Source organism: Anomalospiza imberbis, chromosome 1 (genome assembly GCF_031753505.1).
Source record: "Anomalospiza imberbis isolate Cuckoo-Finch-1a 21T00152 chromosome 1, ASM3175350v1, whole genome shotgun sequence".
Classification (NCBI taxonomy): Eukaryota; Metazoa; Chordata; class Aves; order Passeriformes; family Viduidae; genus Anomalospiza; species Anomalospiza imberbis.
In genome coordinates, this window is record NC_089681.1 from 2,810,473 (window position 1) to 2,834,050 (window position 23,578).

The 23,578-nt window shown below is 63.0% G+C and overlaps 1 protein-coding gene across 1 annotated transcript in view; it reads left to right on the forward strand.

Annotated features, from left to right (window-relative positions):
• PLEC (plectin) overlaps positions 1-23,578 on the forward strand; it is a 93,136-nt gene that overhangs the window by 31,057 nt on the left and 38,501 nt on the right. The window contains exons 15-33 of the mRNA XM_068177291.1: positions 405-717; positions 1,211-1,288; positions 1,712-1,873; positions 3,695-3,799; positions 5,033-5,128; positions 5,209-5,334; positions 5,936-6,088; positions 6,649-6,803; positions 6,875-7,001; positions 7,088-7,271; positions 7,883-8,040; positions 8,467-8,645; positions 9,345-9,483; positions 9,572-9,928; positions 10,434-10,517; positions 10,641-10,745; positions 10,931-11,029; positions 12,490-15,870; positions 16,401-22,721. Of these exons, the coding sequence (XP_068033392.1) occupies positions 405-717; positions 1,211-1,288; positions 1,712-1,873; positions 3,695-3,799; positions 5,033-5,128; positions 5,209-5,334; positions 5,936-6,088; positions 6,649-6,803; positions 6,875-7,001; positions 7,088-7,271; positions 7,883-8,040; positions 8,467-8,645; positions 9,345-9,483; positions 9,572-9,928; positions 10,434-10,517; positions 10,641-10,745; positions 10,931-11,029; positions 12,490-15,870; positions 16,401-22,721 (12,322 nt within the window). The remainder of the gene's footprint in view (positions 1-404; positions 718-1,210; positions 1,289-1,711; positions 1,874-3,694; positions 3,800-5,032; positions 5,129-5,208; positions 5,335-5,935; positions 6,089-6,648; positions 6,804-6,874; positions 7,002-7,087; positions 7,272-7,882; positions 8,041-8,466; positions 8,646-9,344; positions 9,484-9,571; positions 9,929-10,433; positions 10,518-10,640; positions 10,746-10,930; positions 11,030-12,489; positions 15,871-16,400; positions 22,722-23,578) is intronic.

Genomic DNA, 23,578 nt, shown 5'->3' on the forward strand with positions numbered 1-23,578 from the left:
CTCCCATGTCCCCTGTGTCCTCTGTGCTGCCCATGTCCCCCATGCTCCCTGCACCCCCAGCCACCCCTACGCCCCCCAAAGCCCTGCAAAGCCTCCTGTGACCCCCATGCCCCCCATGGTCCCTGCACCCCCAGCCACCCCTATGCCCCCCAAAGCCCTGCAAAGCCTCCTGTGACCCCCATGTCCCCCGTGTCCCCTGTACCCCTCAAAGCCCCCCATACTCTCCCCAAAACCCCCCTGTGACCCCCGTATGCCCCAAAGCTTCTCATGCCCCCAAAGCCTCTCGTGTCCCCAAACTCCCCATGTCCACTGTACCCCCTTGCAACCCCTGTGCACCCCAAAGCCCCTCACGCCCCAGGAGTCCCCGTGGCCTTTGTGCCCTGGTGACACCTCCCTCCCCGCAGCGTGTACCGCCTGCACGAGCGCCTGGTGTCCATCCGCACCGAGTACAACCTGCGGCTCAAGTCGGGGGCGCCGGTGACGGCGGTGACAGCCGTGTCGGTGACATCGGCGCAGCGGCGGCCGGAGCCGGACGAGGCTCCGCTGCGGTACCTGCAGGAGCTGCTGGCCTGGGTGGAGGAGAACCAGCGGCGTGTGGCCACGGCCGAGTGGGGCGCGGACCTGCCCACCGTGGAGACCCACCTGGGCGCCCACCGTGGGCTGCACCGCGCCATCGAGGAGTTCCGTGCCAAGGTGGAGCGGGCACGGGCTGATGAGGTGAGACCCCTGGGCGCTGGGGACCCCCTGGTCCTGGGGGTGACGAGGTGAGACCCTGCAGGGTGCTGGGGATCCCCAAGTCCTGGGGGTCCTCTGGGGCTGTCCCCACTGTGCTTCAATGGGTCCCTCCCCTGCTCCTGAGCATTTCCTGTGGGGCTGCCTTTGCTCTGTGCCTCGGGATCCCTGAAGAACTGTGGCCACTCCTCTTTCTGCTCCCCAAGGCCCTCAGGGCTCACCCACCTCTGCTCCTGGGGCTGTGCACAGCCTGGTTGGGGGGCAGTTTGGGGAGAGCAGCCCATCCTGGCTGTGCCCACGGCTATGCCCTTGTTCTGGAGCCCCTGGGGCCCGGGGTGCTCCGGGAGGGTGGGGAGCACCATACCCCGAGGGCATCCCCTGCCACCCCTGCACCCCTGGTGCGGCCCCTCCACTGCCCTTGCGGGGTGCAGGGGGGCAGCTGGGGTGGGGGTCCTGGGGCTGATGGTGTCTCCTGCAGACCCAGCTGTCCCCCAGCCCCAGCGGCGCGTACCGGGAGTGCCTGGGCAAGCTGGAGCTGCAGTACGCCAAGCTGCTGGTGAGGCCGGAGGGGTGGGCAGGAATGGGGGGCAGACATGGTGGGACCTGATGGGGACGTGTGGCCTGGGGGGGTCATGGGGGGTGGTGGACATGAGGGGACCTGCTGGGGAGGGGGTGTGTGCCATGAGGGGGCCCTGCTGGTGGGGTGTGAGATGGGGGGGACCTGGCGGGGTGGGTGACATGGGAGAGAGCTGCCTGGAGGAGGGTGTGACAGGAGGGGGGACAATGGTGTGGGGGTTGTGCCGGGGGTGAGTGTTGGGAGGAGGATGGGGAGATGTGGGGCAGGAGGATGCAGGACTTGGTGGGGGGAAGTGGGGACGAGGATAAGGGGGCACAGAGGGTGTGCAGGGGGCAGCCCTGTGGGGATGAGGCCGTGCAGGGCGAGGACGGAGCTGCAAAGCAGCCTCCTGTGCCTCCCCAGAACTCCTCCAAGTCGCGGCTGCGGCACCTGGAGAGTCTCCATGGCTTCGTCAGTGCCGCCACCAAAGAGCTGCTGTGGCTGAGCGAGCGCGAGGAGGAGGAGGTGGCCTTCGACTGGAGCCACAACAACCCTGCCATGGCTGCCAAGAAGGAGAGCTACTCGGTACGGGCACGGCGGGTGATGCACAGGCACGAGGACGATACGGGAATGGGCACGGACACAGGGATGGACATGGGGATAGGCATGGACATAATATGGACACAGGCATGGACACGGACACGGAGGTGGGCATGGACACGGGCATGGACAGAGGGACAGGCACAGGGATGGACACTGGCACGAGCACAGACATGAGGATGGGCATGGACACGGACATGGGCACAGGGATGGGCATGGACACGATATGGACACAGGAACAGACACGGAGATGGGCATGGTCATGGACACAAGCACAGACATGAGGATGGGCATGGACACGGGCATGGACACAGGGACAGGCACAGGGATGGACACTGGCATGAGCACGGACATGATATGGACACAGGGATGGGCATGGGCACGGACACGGGGATGGGCACGGATATGGATATGGACAGAGGCAGGTAGATGGGCATGGACATGGACACAAGCACAGACACAAGGATGGGCATGGACACGATATGGACACAGGCAGGGAGATGGGCATGTACATGGACATGGGCATGGACACAACATGGGCATGGACACAGGGACTGACACAGGGATGGGCATGGACATGGGGATGGGCATGGACACAGGGACGGGCATGGACACAGGGACAGACACGGGGATGGGCATGGGGATGGCCATGGACACAGACATGGGCACAGGGATGGACACAGACGTGGACATGGGGATGGGCATGGATGTAACATGGGTACAGGAATGGGCATGGACACGGACATGGGGATGGGCGTGGACACGGACACGGGCACAGGGATGGGCATGGACACGATATGGACACAGGGATGGGCATGGACACGGACATGGGCACAGGGATGGGCATGGACGTGGATATGGGCATGGATGAGACATGGACACAGGGATGGGCATGGACACAGACATGGACATGGACCCAGGCATGGGCATGGACACGATATGGACACAGGGATGGGCATGGACACGGGCATGGACACAGACACAGACACAGGGACAGACACAGGGATGGGCATGGACACAGGGATGGACATGGGCATGGACACAACATGGGCATGGATACGACATGGGCATGGACACGGGCACAGACACGGGGATGGGCATGGACATGACGTGGGCACAGGAATGGGCACGGACATGGACGTGGACATGGGGATGGGCATGGATGTGGACATGGGGATGGGCATGGACACGGGCACAGGGATGGGCATGGACACGATATGGACACAGGGATGGGCATAGGCACGGATGCAGCATGGGCACAGGTGCAGGCATGGACACAGACATGGACATGGACCCAGGGATGGGCATGGACATGGGCACAGACATGGGGATGGACATGGGCATGGACATGGGGATGGGCATGGACACAGACATGGGCACAGGGATGGGCATGGACACGGGTGCAGGGATGGGTGTGGACATGGACACGGAGATGGGCATGGCCATGGCATGGACATGCATGTGGGCAGACACGCATGGAGGACACAGCTGCTGCACGTGGACACACCCATGGACACACACACGTGTGCCATCCCCACACACGGACGTGGCTGTGTCACGTGGTCCCCTCCCTGCTCTGCAGCACTGAGCCCCCGTGTGCCCCCCACACCCAGAACCCCCATAACCCTCTGAGCACCCCCAGAGCCCCCCTTGCACACACAGCCCCGGGTGTAACCATACACACAGAGCTGTGCACACGTGTGTGAGCCCTGACCCCCCCGACCCCCGGCTCTACACACGTGTGTGAGCCCTGAACCCCCCGACCCCCGGCCCCGCACACGTGTGTGAGCCCTGCCCCCGGCCCAGGCGCTGATGCGGGAGCTGGAGCTGCGGGAGCGGCGGATCCAGGAGCTGCGGAGCTCGGGAGAGCGGCTGCTGCGTGAGGAGCACCCCGGGGCACAGACACTGGAGGTGGGCGTGGGGCCGGGGGCGAATGGTGGGGCGTGAGGGGGGGCTGGAGGGCTGCAGGGACTGGGGGGTGCTGGGAATCTGGAGGTGGCCTGGGGGTCTCAGTGACCTTGGGGGACTTGAAGGGGCTGGGAGAATCTGAGGGGCACCTTGGGGCCTTGGTGGGTTGGGGAGGGGGTGGTTCAGGAGGGTCTGGGCACTGGGGGTCAGCAGTGTGGGGTGCAGCGGTCACTGGGGGTTACTGGTATGGGGTGCAGCAGACACTGGGGGTCACCGGTGTGGGGTGCAGCGGGCACTGGGGGTTACTGGTGTGGGGGGCAGCAGGCACTGGGGATCAGCAGTGTGGGGTGCAGCGGGCACTGGGGGTCACTGTGGGGTGCAATGGACACTGGGGGTCACCGGTGTGGGGTGCAGCGGGCACTGGGGGTCACTGTGGGGTGCAATGGACACTGGGGGTCACTGGTGTGGGGTGCAGCGGACACTGGGGGTCACCGGTGTGGGGTGCAGCGGGCACTGGGGGTCACTGGTGTGGGGTGCAATGGACACTGGGGGTCGCTGGTGTGGGGTGCAATGGACACTGGGGGTCACTGGTGTGGGGTGCAGCGGACACTGGGGGTCACTGGTGTGGGGTGCAATGGACACTGGGGGTCACTGGTGTGGGGTGCAGCGGACACTGGGGGTCACCGGTGTGGGGTGCAGCGGACACTGGGGGTCACCGGTGTGGGGTGCAATGGACACTGGGGGTCACTGGTGTGGGGTGCAGCGGGCACTGGGGGTCACTGGTGTGGGGTGCAATGGACACTGGGGGTCACTGGTGTGGGGTGCAGCGGGCACTGGAGGTTACTGGTGTGGGGTGCAATGGGTACTGGGGGTCAGCAGTATGGGTTCCAGCGGGCACTGGGGGCTACTGTTGTGGGGTGCACTGGGCACTGGGGGTCACTGGTGTGGGGTGCAGCAGACACTGGGGGTCACTGGTGTGGGGTGCAATGGACACTGGGGGTCAGCAGTATGGGTTCCAGCAGGCACTGGGGGTCAGCAGTGTGGGGTGCAATGGGCACTGGGGGTCACTGGTGTGGCAGCCTGTAGCAGTGCGGGTGCAGGTCAGGTGTGGGTGCAGGTGTGGGTGCAGATCAGGTGCGGGTACAGGTGTGGGTGCAGGTCAGGTGAGGGTGTGGGTGCCTGTTCCGGTGCTGGTGCCCTCGGTGCCAGCCCCGGTGTCCCCCCCGCTGCCTGCAGGCGTTCCTGGCAGCGCTGCAGACCCAGTGGAGCTGGATGCTGCAGCTCTGCTGCTGCATCGAGACCCACCTGAAGGAGAACACCAACTACTTCCAGGTACGGGGTGGGGGGGTGCCAGGGAGGGGCTGGGAGTGGGAGGGAGGGCGTGACCCCAGTGCTGACCCCTGGCCCCCCAGTTCTTCGCCGAGGTGCGGGAGGCCGAGGAGCTGCTGCGGAAGACGGAGGAGACGATGCGGCGCAAGTTCAGCTGCGACCGCGGCACCACGGTCACACGCCTTGAGGACCTGCTGCAGGACCTTGTGGTGAGGGCACCCCCGAGATCCCCAGGGAGAACCCCCAGACCCCGGAGGACCCCCACAGTGACCCCTGGGGTGACGCTGCCAAGATCCGCAGGGGGACCCTGCTGCATGACCTTGTAGCGAGGGCAAGTGGGAGCCCAGGGGGACAGCCCAAGTGGACCCCACCGAGATCCTCAGGGGGTCCCCAGCCCCATGGCAACCCCAGGCTGACCCCACGTGGAGAGTGACCCCAGCCCCTGGCGACTCTGAGGTGACAGCCCCCTGCAGCCCCCAGCGTGACCCCCAAAATCAGAGTCCCACAGCAGCCCCTGAGGTGTCCAGCTGCAGAGTGCTGGGGTGCCACCCCCACTGCAGCCCCTGGGGTGACCCCAACACGTCCATTGCTGCAACAGACCGGGGCGACCCCCCTGCCTCATATTCCTGACCCCTCCCCAAGCTCCTGGGACACCGCCCCCCCCAAATCCCAAGAGCTTACAAATCCTTTGGGACCTCCTGATATCACTAAGCTCTCTCAAAAAAAATCTGAGATCTCCTTAAAATTCCGATGCCCCTCAACACCATGGGACACCCCAAATCCTGAGGGGTCCCAAACCTGCCCCCACAGGAGCAGAAGGAGCAGCTGGCGGAGTTGGGGGCGCAGCTGGGGGGTCTCTCCCGCCGCGCCAGGACCATCGTGCAGCTGAAGCCACGCAGCCCCTCGACTCCCCTGCAGGGCCGGCCCCCCATCCAGGCCGTCTGCGACTACAAGCAAATGGAGGTGTGGGGGACACGAGGGTTGGATTAGGGTTGGTTCCCCTGGGGAGGCTGTGGGGGGGATGTGGGGAGACATGGTGAGTCCAGCACCCCACTCTGATGCTGCCCCAGCCCCATGAGGGGACACAGGAGGAAGCCCTCTCTGGTCTGACACCACCCTGGGGGACGTGGGGACACATGGGGGACCTCCCACCCTTCTCTCACGCTGTCCCAGCCCCATGAGGGACACAGGAGGAACCCCTCTCTGGTCTGACACCACCCTGGGGGACATGGGGACACATGGGGGACCTCCCACCCTTCTCTCATGCTGCCCCAGCCCCATGGGGGGACACAGGAGGAACCCCTCTCTGATCTGACACCACCCTGGGGGACGTGGGGACACATGGGGGACCTCCCATCCTTCTCTCATGCTACCCCCAGCCCCATGAGGGGACACAAGGGGTCCCCCACCCAGACTAAGACCACACCAGTCCCGTAGGGGAATATGGTGGGACACTGGGGAAGATGGGAGAGGCACAGGTGGACACAAGGGCCCGCACCCCACCCTGACCCCCCACCTCGCAGGTGACGGTGCACAAGAATGACACCTGTGCCCTGGTGAACCACGCGCAGCCACAGCAGTGGCGGGTGCTGAGCGCCGGTGGCAGCGAGGCCGTCGTCCCCTCGGTCTGCTTCCTCCTGCCACCCCCCAACAAGGAGGCTCTGGACGCCGTGCACAGGTGGGGACAGTGACCCTGCACCCCCACCCGAGCTCCCCTGTGTCCCCCCCTCTAACACCCCGTCCCCACAGGCTGGAGACCACCCACCAGCAGCTGCTGGGGCTGTGGCAGCAGCTGCACCAGGACCTGCGCAGCCTCCGCGCCTGGCAGTACCTGACCCGGCACATCCAGCAGATCCAGTCCTGGACGCACGTCACAGTGAGTTCCTGGGGGTTCCAGAGCGGCACGGGGGTCCCAGGGGTCCCAGGAGGGGCTGACATCGTCGTGCCCCCCTTCCCCCCCAGTTCCGCACGCTGCCGGCCGAGGAGGTGCGTCAGGTCCTGTCCAGCCTGGAGAGCCACTACCAGGAGTTCCTGCGGGACAGCCAGGACTCCCAGAGCTTCCAGCCCGACGACCGGCTGCAGGTGGAGCGCGACTACAACGCCTGCACTCACAAATACGAGCTGCTGCTGCGTAGCCAGGAGAAAGGTGGGTGTGCCCTCTCTGCCTCCTCTGAAGGGTGGGGGTCCCCAGGGTTTCCGCGGGTGCTGGGCATCCGCAGGTCCCCGTGGTGTCCCTGGGGTATTGCCATGGTGCTGAGATGTCCCAGTCTCCCCGCTCCTCACACTGGCTCCCGGGGTGTCCCCAGGGTGCTGAGCCATCCCGGCATCCTCCCCTTCCTGCCATGGGTCCCCGTGTTGTCCCCACAGTCTGAGCCATCCCCGTGTCCCCTCTCACTGCTGTGGGACCTCAGGGTGTCCCCAGGGTGTCCCCTCTCCCTGTTGTGGGTCCCCAGGGTGTCCCCATGGTGCTGAGCCATCCCCGTGTCCCCTCTCCCTGTTGTGGGTCCCCAGGGTGTCCCCATGGTGCTGAGCCATCCCCATGTCCCCTCTCCCTGTTGTGGGTCCCCAGGGTGTCCCCTCTCCCTGCTATGGGACCCCAGGATGTCCCCATGGTGCTGAGCCATCCCCCTGTCCCCTCTCCCTGCTATGGGACCCCAGGATGTCCCCACGGTGCTGAGCCATCCTGGTGTCACTGTGGGTCCCCACGGTGTCCCCGTGGTGTCCCAGGGCACTGATCCGCCCCCCGTGTCCCCGCAGGAGAGCAGGACGAGTCTCTGTGCAGGAGCTACATCTCGCAGCTGAAGGACATCCGGCTGCAGCTGGAGAGCTGCGAGAGCCGCACCGTGCACCGCCTGCGCCTGCCCCTCAAGGCCGACCCCCTGCGCGAGTGCGCCCAGCGCCAGGCTGAGCAGCAGGTGTGTGACACGCCTGTGACACGCCTGTGACACGTGTGGCGCGCACAGATGGGGACCTCAGTGCCAGGACGGGCCCGGGGGAATGGTTTGGGTTGCAAAAGCCCTCAGAGCCCATTGAGTCCACCCGGTCCCCCAGCATTGCCAAGGCCACTCCTGACATGTCCCCAAGTGAGCCACACGGCTGTAAAACCTCCCCAGGGGTGGCACTCCAGCCCTGCCCTGGGCAGCTGTGCCAGGGCTGGACAGCCCTTTCCAGGATGAGTTTTCCCAATATCCCTCCTAAACCTCCCCTGTCCACCTGCACCGACGGGGCTGCAGAGCCTTCCCCTGCTCCTCCCCTCCTGGGGTCCACGAGGTGGGGAACATTTGGTCGGGGGTTGGCCCTGACCTGCAGCCAGCAAGGACTGAGGGCCTCCTTCCCTGCAGCAAACACACCTGGAGCTGGAGGGCATCCAGAAGAACCTGGCCAAAGTCAGCGAGAAGACGGAGCAGGTGCTGGCGCAGCCGGAGCAGGCGGGCTCAGCCCCTGTCCTGCGCTCCGAGCTGGAGGTCACCCTGCGGAAGATGGAGCAGGTGTACAGCCTGTCCAGCATCTACCTGGAGAAGTGAGTGAGCCCTGGCTCCGGCACTCAGCGGCTCCTGGGCTGGAAGCGAGCCCGGGCAGCTGGGAGGCCGTGGGGAGCCTGGGGAGAGCCAGCATGCCTTTCCCTTTCTTTTCCTTCCCTCTTCTCTTTTTCCCTGTATTCCTTTTTTCCTTTTTTTAATTTTTTTCTCCTTTTTTTCCTTCTTCCCTTTTTTTTTTTCTTTTTCCCTTTTTTTCCTTTCCCCCCTTTTTCCTTCTTCCCTTTTTTTTTTCTTTTTCCCTTTTTTCCCTTTCCCCCTTTTTTTCCTTTTCCCCATTTTTCCTTTTTCCCTTTTTTCCTTCCCCCTTTTTTCTTTTCCCTTTTTTCCTTTTCCCCTTTTTTTTCCTTTTTCCCTTTTTTCCTTTCCCCCTTTTTTCCTTTTCCCCTTTTTTCCTCTTCCCTTTTTGTTCCTTTTTCCCTTTTTTCCTCTTCTTTTTTTTTTTCTCTTCCTTTTTTTTCCCTTTTCCCTTTTCTTTCCCTTCTCCCCTTTTTTTTCCCTTTCCCCCATTTTATTCCCTTTTCCCCTATTTTTTCCTTTTCCCCTTTTTTCTTCCCTCCTGGGTCTGTGGCACCGCTCTTGCTGAGCTGCCCGCTCCCACCCTGATCCCGGCTAATCCATCCTGCTCCCGCCCCGCTCCCATCTCACTCCTGCTCCCGGATGATCCCGTCCGTCTGCCGCAGGCTGAAGACCATCGGGCTGGTGATCCGGAGCACGCAGGGCGCTGAGGAGCTGCTCCGCAAGTACGAGGAGCAGCTGAAGGACGTGCAGGCAGTGCCGGCTGACCTGGCTGAGCTGGAGGCCAGCAAGGCTGAGCTTAAGGTACCAGGGGCTCTGGGGGTGCCAAGGGGAGCCTGGGGGGTGGCTGGGGACACCGTGGCTGGCCCTGACCAGTGCCCATCTGCCGCAGCGGCTGCGGGCACAGGCCGAGGGGCACCAGCCCTTCTTCAGCACGCTGGAGACCGACCTCGGCAAGGCCAAGGACGTCAACGAGCGGATGGTCCGCGGCCACAGCGAGCGGGATGTGGACCTGGAGCGGTACCGGGAGCGGGTGCAGCAGCTGCTGGAGCGCTGGCAGGCCGTGCTGGGCCAGGCTGACCTGCGCCAGCGCGAGCTGGACCAGCTGGGCCGCCAGCTGGGCTACTACCGGCAGAGCTGCGACGCGCTGCGCCAGTGGATCCGCGATGCCCGGCAGCGCCAGGAGGCCATCCAGGCCGTGCCCATCACCGACAGCCAGGCCGTGCGTGAGCAGCTGCTGCAGGAGAAGGTAGGGCTGGGCTGGCCATGGGGCAAGGGGTGCTCCCAGCCATCCCCAGCAGGGTGAGGGGTGTGCCTGGCCATCCCCAGTGGGGCGAAGGGTGCTCCTGGGCATTCCCCAGCAGGACGAGGGGTGCTCTCAGCCATCCCGGGCCGTGGCGTGGCAAGGGATTCACCTGGCCATCCCCAGCAGATCTGCCCATCTCTGTCTGTGGCAGAGTGAGGGGAGTGCCTGGCTGTCTCCAGCCGAGGCACATTGAGTGTTGCTCTTGGGTGGCTGCAGCAGGAGGGGGACCATCCCTGGCTATGGCACATGGTGGGTGCTCTCAACCATCCCCAGTGGAATGGGGGATGCTCCTGACCATTTTTGGCTGTAGCAGGGTGAGGGGTGCTCCTGGCCATTCCCAGCCATGGCAGAGCAAGGGGTGCTCTTGGCCATCCCTGGCCAAGGTGGGGTGAGGTGTGCTCTAGGGTGGCCATGGGGAGCCCGGGCTCACCCCAACATGTCTCCCCAGAAACTGCTGGAGGAGTGTGAGCAGCACAAGGAGAAGGTGGAGGAGTGCCAGCGCTATGCCAAGCAGTACATCGATGCCATCAAGGTGGGCTCACTGCCTGGCGGGCTGAGGAGGCAGCACAGTGTCCTGTCAGGGGGTGGGCTGACAGCACCGTGGCCAGGGGGCTCATCCCACATAGCAGAGCTTTGATCACCCTCTCCTCATCAGGACTACGAGCTGCAGCTGGTGAGCTTCAAGGCACAGGTGGAGCCAGTGGCATCGCCGGCCAAGAAGCCCAAAGTGCAGTCGGCATCTGACAGCATCATCCAGGAGGTGAGGGAGGGGTCTCACTGCCCTGGGATGTCCTGCAGCAGCTCCTGGGGTGTGGCTGCTCACTGAGGGGGTGGATTTGGGGATGTGGCGCGTGGTCCTGCCTCCGTGCAGCCCCATGGTTGCTGGGGTACCCGGTGGGCCGCGGGCAAGCTCCCCTCTCTCGTGCTGACCCGCTGTCTCCGCAGTACGTGGACCTGCGGACGCAGTACAGCGAGCTGACCACGCTCACCACCCAGTACATCAAGTTCATCACCGAGACACTGCGGCGGCTGGAGGACGAGGAGGTAGGGAGCGGTGCAGGGCGGCATGGCCAGCTGTATAACCAAAAGGAACGCAGTTCACGGGGTCTCTGGCCCCATCACTAACACCAGCCCACGGCCATGACTCCAGCCCTATCACTGATGGTAGCTCACGTCCATGACTCTGGTCCCACCACTAACGCCAGCCTATGGCCTTGACTCCAGCCCCATCACTAACCCTGGCCCATGGCTGTGACTCCAGCCCCGGCCCCATCACTAACAGTGGCCCATGGCTGTGGCTCCAGACCCATGACTAATACTGGCCCATGGCCATGACTCTGGCCCTATCACTAATACTGGCCCACGGCCTCTAGCTCCTGCTCCCTGCTGGGCTCCTGGGAGCAAGGCTGCTGGCTCTGTGTACAGCGGGTCTCCGAGCCAAGCTGGCTCTGGGCATCGGGGGCTCTGGTGTGACTGGTGGTAGGAGGCACTTCCCAGATACACGTGGTGCAGTCAGCACCTGCCTGCGCATGCTGCTGTGCTGGGCGCTGGCCCGTGGGGTCTGGCGCGGGGTAACCTCTCTAACTCTTGGTTTCTGCCCTTGGAGCCACTTTGCCAGTGCTTTTTCTTGGGGAATATTTGTGTTGGTGGGGATCTAATGGAGGGTAAAAAACCAGGATGACTCTGGCAGCCATGCACCAGGTACTCACTCTGCGCATGCCTTCTCCCCGCGGCACCCTCCGCCTCCCCCACAGCTCGCCCTCTCCTCCTGGCCCTCCTCCAGTCTGTGCTGCTCCGGGACCAGGGGTCCGGTGTGGGGTCTGGCTCCCCTGCATGCGCTGCCTGTGCCCGGGCCCTGCGGGGCGTGCGACTGCCTCGCTCACAGTGCATGTGGTGCGCGTGCTGCGGCACGGCCCCAAGCCGGGTGCCAGCTGCGTTGGCCCTTTGGCAGACCCTGCTCCCAGTTGCCCTGGAGAGAGCTGGGAGGGGTTTGAACCAGCTGAACTGCTCTCTCCTGTTGAGGCTTTCCCGGCAGGGAAGGCTCTGCTGGCACCGCCCTCGCACCGCTCCCCTCTCTTCTGCTCCCAGTGCTCCGGCCGTCTCTCTCCTTTCCCCACGACAGGGGCTGTCTGTGCCAGGCCCCTCACAGGGGGAGCCAGGGTGGTGATGTGCACGCTGCTCGCATCGTCTTCATCGCTTGGGCTCCTCCGCTCGCTCTTTGTCCCTTCTCTCTGGAACGTGGCTTCCTGCGCTGCTGTCTGGCTCCTGTTGCCTGTCTGCCTGTGCTGTCGTGTGTCCCCTGTCGTGCCACACATCTTCTGGAAGCTGGCGTCACCGGCTCGTGCGGTGGCCCAGGGGCCGAAGCCATTCCACGCGCATCTGCCACCCCTCGGCTGTCTCGGCAGTGTGCGGCTGGGCCAGCATCGATTCCACGGCGCGATCGCATCCCTTGTGATTTGTCTCTCTCTCCCCTCTCTGTCCCCTGCACCCTCTTTCCCCTCCAGAAAGCCGCCGAGAAGCTGAAAGAGGAGGAGAGGAAGCGGCTGGCGGAGGTGGAGGCGCAGCTGGAGAAGCAGCGGCAGCTGGCCGAGGCCCACGCCAAAGCCAAGGCACAGGCGGAGGCGGAGGCGCGGGAGCTGCAGCTCCGCATGCAGGAGGAGGTCACCCGGCGGGAGGTGGTGGCCGTGGATGCCGAGCAGCAGAAGCAGAACATCCAGCAGGAGCTGATGCAGCTGCGGCAGAACTCGGACCACCAGATCAAGTCCAAGGTGAAGCTGATCGAGGAGGCTGAATACAACCGCAAGAAAGTGGAGGAGGAGATCCGCCTCATCCGCCTGCAGCTGGAGAGCACCGAGAAGCAGCGGGAGAGCGCAGAGACAGAGCTGCAGGAGCTGCGGGCACGTGCCGAAGATGCTGAGCGGCAGAAGCGGCAGGCACAGGAGGAGGCCGAGCGCCTGCGCCGGCAGGTGAAGGAGGAGAGCCAGAAGAAGCGGGAGGCGGAGGAGGAGCTGAAGCGCAAGGTGCAGGCTGAGCGCGAAGCGGCACGGGAGAAGCAGAAGGCAGTGGCAGACCTGGAGCAGTTGCGGCTGCAGGCGGAGGAGGCTGAGCGACGCATGCGGCAGGCAGAGGCTGAGAAGGACCGGCAGATCCAGGTGGCCCAGGAGGTGGCCCAGCGCAGCGCTGAGGCCGAGCTGCAGAGCAAGAGGCTCTCTTTCGCCGAGAAGACAGCGCAGCTGGAGCTGTCACTGCAGCAGGAGCACGATGTGGTGGCCCAACTGCAGGAGGAGGCTGAGCGGCTGAAGAAGCAGCAGCTGGAGGCTGAGCGCTCGCGGGAGGAGGCTGAGAAGGAGCTGGAGCGCTGGCGGCAGAAGGCCAACGAGGCGCTGCGCCTGCGGTTGCAGGCTGAAGAGGTGGCCCACAAGAAGTCACTGGCACAGGAGGAGGCCGAGAAGCAGAAGGAGGATGCAGAGCGCGAGGCCCGCAAGCGCGCCAAGGCAGAGGAGGTGGCCGTGCGGCAAAAGGAGCTGGCGGAGGAAGAGCTGGAAAAGCAGCGGGAGCTGGCAGAGGGCACAGCCCAGCAGAAGCTGGCGGCAGAGCAGGAGCTGATCCGGCTGAAGGCGGAGATGGAGAATGGCGAGCAGCAGCGCCTGCTCCTGGAGGAAGAGCTCTCGCGGTTGAAGGGTGAGGTAAACGAGGCCATCCAGAGGAGGAAAGAGCTGGAGGAGGAGCTGGCCAAGCTGCGGGCAGAGATGGAGGTCCTGCTGGAGAGCAAGGCCAAGACAGAGGAGGAGTCACGCTCCAGCAGTGAGAAGTCCAAGCAGCGGCTGGAGGCGGAGGCCAACAAGCTGCGGGAGCTGGCCGAGGAGGCCGCCCGCCTGCGTGCCCTCTCCGAGGAGGCCAAGCGGCAGCGGCAGCTGGCAGAGGAGGAGGCCAGCCGGCAACGGGCTGAGGCCGAGCGCATCCTGAAGGAGAAGCTGGCGGCCATCAACGAGGCCTCGCGGCTGAAGGCGGAGGCGGAGATCGCTCTGAAGGAGAAGGAGGCAGAAAACGAGCGGCTGCGGCGGCTGGCGGAGGACGAGGCCTACCAGCGCAAGCTGCTGGAGGAGCAGGCGGCCCAACACAAGCAGGACATTGAGGAGAAGATTGCCCTGCTGAAGCGCTCCTCAGAGAGCGAGCTGGAGAGGCAGAAGGGGCTTGTGGAGGATACGCTGCGGCAGCGGCGACAGGTGGAGGAGGAGATCCGCGCCCTCAAGGCCAGCTTCGAGAGGGCCTCAGCTGGCAAGAGCGAGCTGGAGCGGGAGCTGAACCGCATCCGTGGGGAGGCAGAGGAGGTGCAGCGCAGCCGGGAGCAGGCGGAGCGGGAGGCTGAGAGGCAGCGGGCGCTGGCGCTGGAGGAGGAGGGCCGCCGGCGTGAGGCCGAAGAGAAGGTGCAGGCTATCCTGGCGGCCGAGGAGGAGGCCGGGCGACAGCGGCGGCTGGCCCTGGAGGAGGTGGAGCGGCTGCGGGCCATGGTGGAGGAGGCGCGGCGGCAGAAGGAACTGGCAGAGAAGGAGTCCGAGCGTCAGATCCAGCTGGCACGGGAGGCAGCGCAGAAGCGGATTGCAGCGGAGGAGAAGGCGCACCTGGCTGCCGTGCAGCAGAAGGAGCAGGAGCTGCTGCAGACACGCCAGCAGGAGCAGAGCCTCCTGGACCGGCTGCGCGAGGAGGCTGAGCGGGCCCGGCGGGCGGCTGAGGAGGCTGAGTTTGCCCGTGGCAAGGCCGAGCAGGACGCCAGCTTGTCCCGGCAGCGCGTGGAGGAGGCTGAGCGGCTGAAGCAGCGGGCAGAGGAGGAGGCGCAGGCCAAGGCACAGGCACAGGCGGATGCAGAGAAACTGCGGAAGGAGGCCGAGCTGGAGGCAGCAAAACGGGCGCAGGCAGAGCAGGCGGCCCTGCGGCAGAAGCAGTTGGCCGATGCCGAGATGGAGAAGCACAAGAAGTTTGCCGAGCAGACGCTGCGGCAGAAGGCGCAGGTGGAGCAGGAGCTGACCAAGGTGAAGTTGCAGCTGGATGAGACAGACCACCAGAAGGGCATCCTGGATGAGGAGCTGCAGCGGCTGAAGGAGGAGGTGACAGACGCCGTCCGCCAGAAGGCCCAAGTGGAGGAGGAACTCTTCAAGGTCCGGGTGCAGATGGAGGAGCTGGCCAAGCTGAAGAGCCGCATCGAGGAGGAGAACAAGGCGCTGATCCTCAAGGACAAGGACAACACGCAGAAGTTCCTGGCGGAGGAGGCAGAGAAGATGAAGCAGGTGGCAGAGGAGGTGGCCCGGCTGAGCGTGGAAGCACAGGAGGCTGCCCGCATGCGGCAGCTGGCTGAGGACGACCTGGCACAGCAGCGGGCACTGGCAGAGAAGATGCTGAAGGAGAAGATGCAGGCGGTGCAGGAGGCCACGCGGCTGCGGGCCGAGGCTGAAATGCTGCAGAAGCAGAAGGATCTGGCACAGGAACATGCCAAGAAGCTGCAGGAGGACAAGGAACAGATGCAGCAGCGCCTGGCTGAGGAGACTGAGGGCTTCCAGAAGACACTGGAGGCTGAGCGCCGGCGGCAGTTGGACATCACAGCTGAGGCCGAGCGCCTCAAGCTGCAAGTGGCGGAGATGAGCATGGCCCAGGCCAAGGCCGAGGAGGAAGCCAAGCGGTTCAAGAAGCAGGCGGAGGAGATCAGTGAGAGGCTGCATGAGACTGAGCTGGCCACACAGGAGAAGATGACGATGGTGCACACCCTGGAGATCCAGCGGCACCAGAGCGATGAGGATGCGGAAAAGCTGCGGAAGGCCATCGCTGACCTGGAGAAGGAGAAGGAGAAGCTGAAGCAGGAGGCAGCGCTGCTGCAGCAGAAGGCAGAGGAGGTACTGGGCTGTGGGTGCCCCTTAGTGGTGGTGGTACACAGGGAGGCTGTCCCGTTTCCCAGCCAGCCCACACCATCCCTGGGCTGGTCCCCAAGGACCATCACTGGGGATGGTGGGGCTGGACCCCCTGTGCAGGTCAGGGATGTGCGTAAAGTTGGAGGCGGTGGAGCAAACCCCTCAGGCAGCGTCGGAGCAGGACCCAGAACCCCTGGAGCCATGGAGGTGGGATCCCCACCGCCTGGGCTGGCTCTTCCACCCTGTGGCACGTCCTGCCGTGTTCCTCTCTGTGCCCAGCTCCCAGCCTTAGTGCTGGGGGTTCCCTTGTGTCCCTCCCCTGCTCATCCTGCCCCATGTTGTGTGTGGCTCCCTAACCCCGGCTCTGCTCCTTAACTCTTACCTGGCGTAGGGAGTGTGTGGGTGACTCTGTGCCTCCGTGCAACCCCTGCCGCCCGTCCCCCTGCCTCAGCCCACCCTCAGTCCCCCACTGCCCTCCTGGGTGTCTGACCGCACTGTTCTCTCTCCCACCCCAGATGCAGGTGGCCCAGCAGGCTCAGCTCCGTCAGGAGACGCAGCTCCTGCAGCAGAGCTTCCTGACGGAGAAAGATGCCCTGCTGCAGAAGGAGAAGTTCATTGAGGAGGAGAAATCGAAGCTGGAGAAGCTCTTTAAGGATGAGGTGAACAAAGCCCAGAACCTGAAGGCAGAGCAGGAGCGGCAGCAGCAGGAGATGGAGCAGGAGAAGCAGCAGTTGAAAGCTATGTTAGAGGAAGCCAAGAAGCATCAGAAGGAAGCTGAGGAAAACGTCCGGCACAAGCAGGAAGAGCTACAGGAGCTGGAGAGACAGCGACAGCAGCAGGAGAAACTTCTGGAAGAAGAGAACAAGAAGCTGAGGGAGAGGCTCGAGCAGATGCAGGAGGAGTACAAGGCTGCCCTGGCCCAGAGACGGGAGATCATGATCCAGACAGATGACCTGCCTGGGGAGGCGGTTACGACAACGCAGCTGCTGGATGTCAAGGCTGTGCCCAATGGCCGGGATGCAATGGATGGCTTAGCCCAGAATGGGGAGCCGGAGTTCGCCTTTGACGGCATCCGGCAGAAGGTGTCAGCAGAGAAGCTGGCTGATGCCGGCATTCTGAGCAGGGAGAGCTTAGACAAGTTGGCAAAGGGTGTCGTGAGTGTGGGCGAGCTCTCTCAGAGGGAGGATGTCAAGAAGTACCTGCAGGGCAAGAGCAGCATTGCTGGTTTGCTGATCAAACCCTCCAACCAGAAGATGAGCATCTACGAAGCCATGAAGAAGAAGCTGCTCAGCCCAGGCACAGCACTGGTGCTCCTGGAGGCACAGGCTGCTTCTGGCTTCATCATTGACCCCGTGCGGAATGCAAGGCTCTCGGTGAACGAGGCAGTGCGAGAGGGAGTGATCGGGCCAGAGCTGCACAACAAGATGCTGTCGGCCGAGCGGGCTGTCACCGGCTATAAGGATCCGTACACAGGTGACAAGATCTCCCTCTTCCAGGCCATGCAGAAGGATCTCATCGTCAGGGATCACGGCATCCGCCTGCTTGAGGCCCAGATTGCCACCGGCGGCATCATCGACCCTGTCAACAGCCACCGTCTGCCTGTGGAAGCCGCCTACAAGCGTGGCTACTTTGATGAGGAGATGAATCAGGTCCTGTCTGACCCCACTGATGACACCAAGGGCTTCTTCGATCCCAACACTCAGGAGAACCTCACCTACCTGCAGCTCATGGAGCGGTGCGTGACTGACCCGGACACAGGGCTGTGCCTCCTGCCACTCACTGACCAAGCAGCCAAAGCTAGAGAGCTGGTCTACACTGACAAGGAAGCCAAGGATGTCTTCAAGAAGGCCACGGTGACAGCACCGTTTGGCAGGTTCCAAGGGAAGACGATGACCATCTGGGAGCTCATCAACTCTGAATACTTCACTGAGGACCAAAGGCGGGACCTGATCCAGCAGTACAGGACTGGCAAGATCACAGTGGAGAAGATCATCAAGATTGTCATCACGGTTGTGGAGGAAAGTGAGAAAAAGAGCCAGATGTGCTTTGAGGGCCTGCGGGGCCCCGTGCCTGCTGCCGAGCTGCTGGAGAGCAAGATCATCAACAAGGACCTCTACAACCAGCTGCACCAGGGCAAGAAGTCCGTAAAGGATGTGGCAGAGATGGAGTCCGTACGGCAGTACCTGAAGGGCACGGATGCCATCGCTGGTGTCCTGGTGGAGTCTACAGGCCAGAAGCTCACCTTCTACGAGGCCCTGAAGAGAAACCTGCTGAAGCCAGAGGTTGCCCTGCCCCTGCTAGAGGCACAAGCTGCCACCGGCTACATCATTGACCCTGTGGGCAACAAGCTCTTCTCCGTGGATGAGGCGGTGAAGGCTGAGGTGGTGGGGCCAGAGTTCCACGAGAAGCTGCTGTCGGCAGAGAAGGCGGTGACTGGCTACAAGGATCCCTACACAGGTCAGACGGTTTCCCTCTACCAAGCACTCCAGAAGGGCCTCATCCCCAGCGACACTGGGCTCCGGCTGCTGGACGTCCAGCTTGCCACTGGTGGCATCATTGACCCCGTCAACAGCCACCGGCTCCCGCTTGAGATCGCCTACAAGCGTGGCTACTTCGACCCAGAGATAAACAAGGCTCTGACTGAGTTCCAAGACGATGCCAGGGCTTTCTACTGTCCCAACACCCAGGAACACCTCACCTATGCCCAGCTGCAGAAGAGTTGCCACCGCGACAAGCAGACTGGCCTGTGCCTGCTGCCCCTGTCTGACAAGGCAATCCAGTCACAGCAGGAGGAGGTCTACACCGACAGCCAGGCCAAGGAGTGCTTCGACAAAGCAACCATAGAGGTCCCGGTGGGCAGCATGAAGGGCCAGACAATGACCATCTGGGAACTGATCCACTCTGAATACTTCACAGAGGAGCACAGGCGGGAGCTGCTCCGGCAGTACAAGACCGGCAAAGTGACAATCGAGAAGATCATCAAGATTGTGATCACCATCATCGAGGAGGCAGAGACCAAAAAGCAGGAGAAACTGACATTCAGTGGTCTGCGGGCTCCGGTGCCAGCCAGTGAGCTGCTGGAATCCTGCATCATCAGCAAAACCCAGTACGAGCAGCTGAAGGAAGGCAAGAAATCAGTGAAGGACCTCTCGGAGACAGATGCGGTGAGGAGATTCCTGCATGGCAGTGACTGCATTGCTGGTGTCTATGTGGAGGCCACCAAGGAGAAGCTGAACATCTATGAGGCCATGAGGAGGAACCTGCTGAGACCCAGCACTGCCGTGGTCCTCCTGGAGGCCCAGGCAGCCACTGGGTTCTTGATCGACCCTGTGAAGAACCGTAAGCTGTACGTCAATGAGGCGGTGAAGGCTGGCATTGTCGGGCCTGAGCTGCATGAGAAGCTGCTGTCGGCTGAGAAGGCTGTCACGGGGTACAAGGATCCCTACTCGGGCAATACCATCTCCCTGTTCCAGGCCATGAAGAAAGGGCTTATTGTCAAGGAGCACGGCATCCGTCTGCTCGAGGCCCAGATCGCCACCGGCGGCATCATTGACCCCGTGCACAGCCACCGCCTGCCCGTGGAGGTGGCCTACAAGCGTGGCTACTTCGATGAGGAGATGAACCGGACCCTCTCTGACCCCAGTGATGACACCAAGGGCTTCTTCGATCCCAACACTCAGGAGAACCTCACCTATGTGCAGCTGAAGGAGAGGTGCATCGAGGATCCCGAGACGGGCCTATACCTGCTGCCTCTGCGGGAGCCTGAGAAGCCAAAGGTGGTGGAAACCACTCACATGTACACAGAAGCAGAGACACGGAAGGTATTTGAGGAGACACAGGTGGACATCCCCGTGGGCAGCCGGGCAGGCTCCTCCATGTCACTGTGGGATGTCATGCACTCGGACCTGCTGCCCGAGGAGCAGCGTAAACATCTCATGGAGGAGTTCCAGTCGGGCCGCGTGTCCAAGGAGCGCATGATCATCATTATCATCGAGATCATTGAGAAAACTGAGATCATCCGGCAGCAGAATCTCACATCCTATGACTACGTCCGCCGCCGCATCACAGCCGAGGACCTCTACGAGGCCAGGATTATCTCACAGGACATCTACAACCTGCTGAAACAGGGCTCCAAAACCTTCCGGGAGCTCCTGGACGTGGAGACTGTCTGGAAGTATCTTTACGGGTCGGGCTGTGTGGCTGGCATCTACATCCCCTCCTCCAAGCAGACACTCAGTGTCTACCAGGCGCTGAAGAAGGGGCTGATCAATTCCGAAGTGGCCCGCTCCCTCTTGGAGGCCCAGGCAGCCACCGGCTTCATGATCGACCCCACGAAGAATGAAATGCTGACTGTTGATGAGGCAGTCAGGAAGGGCGTGGTGGGGCCAGAGATCCACGACCGTCTCCTGTCTGCGGAGAGGGCTGTGACCGGCTACAGAGACCCGTACAGTGAACAGAAGATTTCCCTCTTCCAGGCCATGAAGAAGGATCTCATTCCCAGCGAAGAGGCCCTCAAGCTCCTAGACGCACAGATTGCCACCGGTGGCATAATTGACCCGCACTTGGGCTTCCACCTGCCCCTGGAGGTGGCCCTCCAGCGGGGCTTCATCAACAAGGAGACGTATGACATGCTGTCGGAGCCCAGCGAGGTGCGGAGCTACGTGGACCCCTCCACAGATGAGAAGCTCAGCTACACGCAGCTGCTGAAGCGGTGCCGGAAGGACGAGAGCTCCAGGCTCCTCCTGCTCCCGCTCTGCGACACACGGAAGCTCACCTTCCGGGGGCTGAGGAAGCAGATCACCGTGGAGGAGCTGGTCCTTTCGCAGGTGATGGACGAAGCCACAGCCCAGCGCCTCCAGGAGGGTCTCACCTCTATCGAGGAGGTCTCTAAGAACCTGAAGAAGTTCCTGGAGGGCACCAGCTGCATTGCTGGCGTCTTTGTGGACTCCACAAAGGAGCGTCTGTCCATCTACCAGGCCATGAAGAAGGGGATCATCCGGCCTGGCACTGCCTTCGAGCTCCTGGAGGCGCAGGCGGCCACGGGCTATGTGATTGACCCCATCAAGGGCCTCAAGCTGACAGTGGAGGAAGCTGTGCGCATGGGCATTGTGGGCCCCGAGTTCAAGGACAAGCTGCTCTCTGCCGAGAGGGCCGTCACCGGCTACCGTGACCCCTACACCGGAAAGCTCATCTCCCTCTTCCAGGCTATGAAGAAGGGTCTGATCCTGAAGGACCACGGGATCCGCTTGCTGGAGGCACAGATCGCCACGGGAGGCATCATTGACCCTGAGGAGAGCCACCGCCTGCCTGTGGAGGTGGCCTACAAGAGGGGCCTCTTTGACGAGGAGATGAACGAGATCCTGCTGGACCCTAGTGATGACACCAAGGGCTTCTTCGACCCCAACACGGAGGAGAACCTCACCTACCTGCAGCTCATGGAGCGGTGCATCACGGACCCAGAGACCGGCCTCTGCCTCCTGCCTCTGAAGGAGAAAAAGCGGGAGAGGAAGACCTCCTCCAAGTCCTCCGTCCGCAAGCGCCGGGTGGTGATCGTTGACCCAGAGACAGGCAAGGAGATGTCCGTGTATGAAGCCTATCGCAAGGGCCTCATTGACCACCAGACTTACCTGGAGCTGTCAGAGCAGGAGTGCGAGTGGGAGGAGATCACCACCTCCTCCTCCGATGGCGTGGTGAAGTCCATGATCATCGACAGGCGCTCGGGGCGCCAGTATGACATCGATGATGCCATTGGCAAGGGTCTGATTGACCAGTCAGCCCTGGACCAGTACCGCTCGGGCACCCTCTCTATCACTGAGTTTGCTGACATGCTCTCTGGCAACATGGGCGGCTTCCGATCACGGTCGTCCTCAGTTGGATCCTCCTCCTCCTACACTGTAAGCCCAGCTCTGTCACGGACCCAGATCTCCATGTGGACTGACCCAACCGAAGAGACTGGGCCAGTGGCAGGCATCCTGGACACGGACACCCTGGAGAAGGTGTCCATCACGGAGGCGATGCGCCGCAACCTGGTGGACAACATCACAGGGCAGCGGCTGCTGGAAGCTCAGGCCTGCACCGGGGGCATCATCGACCCCAACACTGGTGACAAATGCACCGTTGCTGATGCGGTCACCAAGGGCCTGGTTGACAAGATCATGGTGGACCGCATCAACCTGGCGCAGAAGGCCTTCTACGGCTTTGAGGACCCGCGGACCAAGACGAAGATGTCGGCGGCGCAGGCCCTGAAGAAGGGCTGGCTGTACTACGAGGCCGGGCAGCGGTTCCTGGAGGTGCAGTACTTGACAGGGGGCCTGATCGAGCCCGATGCCCCAGGCCGTGTCTCCCTGGATGAGGCGCTGCAGAAGGGCACCATTGACGCGCGGACTGCCCAAAAGCTGCGGGATGTCAACACCTATTCCAAGTACCTCACCTGCCCCAAGACCAAGCTCAAGATCTCCTACAAGGACGCCATGGACCGGAGCATGATTGAGGATGGGACCGGCCTGCGGCTGCTGGAGGCCTCCTCCCAGTCCAGCAAGGGCTACTACAGTCCCTACAACATCAGCAGCGCCGGCTCCACCTCCGGATCACGCTCAGGCTCTCGCACCGGCTCCCGCTCAGGCTCCCGGCGTGGCAGTTTTGATGCCACTGGCTCCGGCTTCTCCATGACCTTCTCTTCCTCCTCCTACTCCTCCTCAAGTTTCGGGCGCAGATACACAGAGGGTACCCAGGGCACCATGGAGGAGGCTGCCCTTGCCCTCGCCCCGGCCACATCCAGAAGCTGCGGGTGGGAGGCGAGCAGGGAGTGCCCCAGGGTGTCTGGGCTCCTGCTCCACGTGGCCTGAGACCTGCCAGCCCCCCGAGGCGCCGCCTCACCCGCTCCGCATGTGGCAACGCTGCTGGCTAATCACTAGTATTTTTTTTAATTTTGAACCTCTACTCTTCTCCCAAAGCAGTGCCTCAAGTTTAACCAAAAAGACAAGACTAATAAATTAATATATGCGAATGTGCTGACAGTGTTTGTATATTAAGAGACAAGAGAGAATACACACTACCCTCCCCACCCTGTGCCCCAGGAGCCGGACACCATTCCTGCTCCTGGCCGTGCCAATCCTGCCGCTGCTCGCGCACGGCGCGGCCGAGCTGGACACCAAGAAAACAGTTCCCCGTTTGGATCTAACCACTTAGCACTCTTTTGTAATTAACCTGCCGGCTTCAGACCCTGCACCCCAGAGGAGGAGACTGCCTTGGCCCTGTGGTGCACCCCACTGCAACCAATGTGCCAGAGGAGGACATCTCCGTCTCCTTGGCACTGGACAGCCAGACACCACACCAGCCCTGAAGCTGCTGCCTGGACCCCTTCCACACGCCCTCAGTGCAGTGAGGAGGGGGCTCTGCACCCCAGCCCCCCGAGCTGCCCCATCTCCCTGCCTTGGCCTCCTGGCACGTCCCCACCACCACGCCGCAGAGCCGGTGCCCTGACCGTAAGTGCCGCGCTGGCGCTGCCCGGTGCTTCCGCGCCACGCGGGGGGACCTGCCTCCGCTCGCCACTTCGCCCGCCGAGGGGCTTCGCTGCGTGCCTGCCTCCGCCAGCCCACCCGCTCACCCGTCCTCCGGGACACGCCCGCCGCGGTCGGCTGGTCTGTCTGTCAGTCTCTCCGTGTATCTGGGAAGTGCTTCTGCTCGAGGTTGA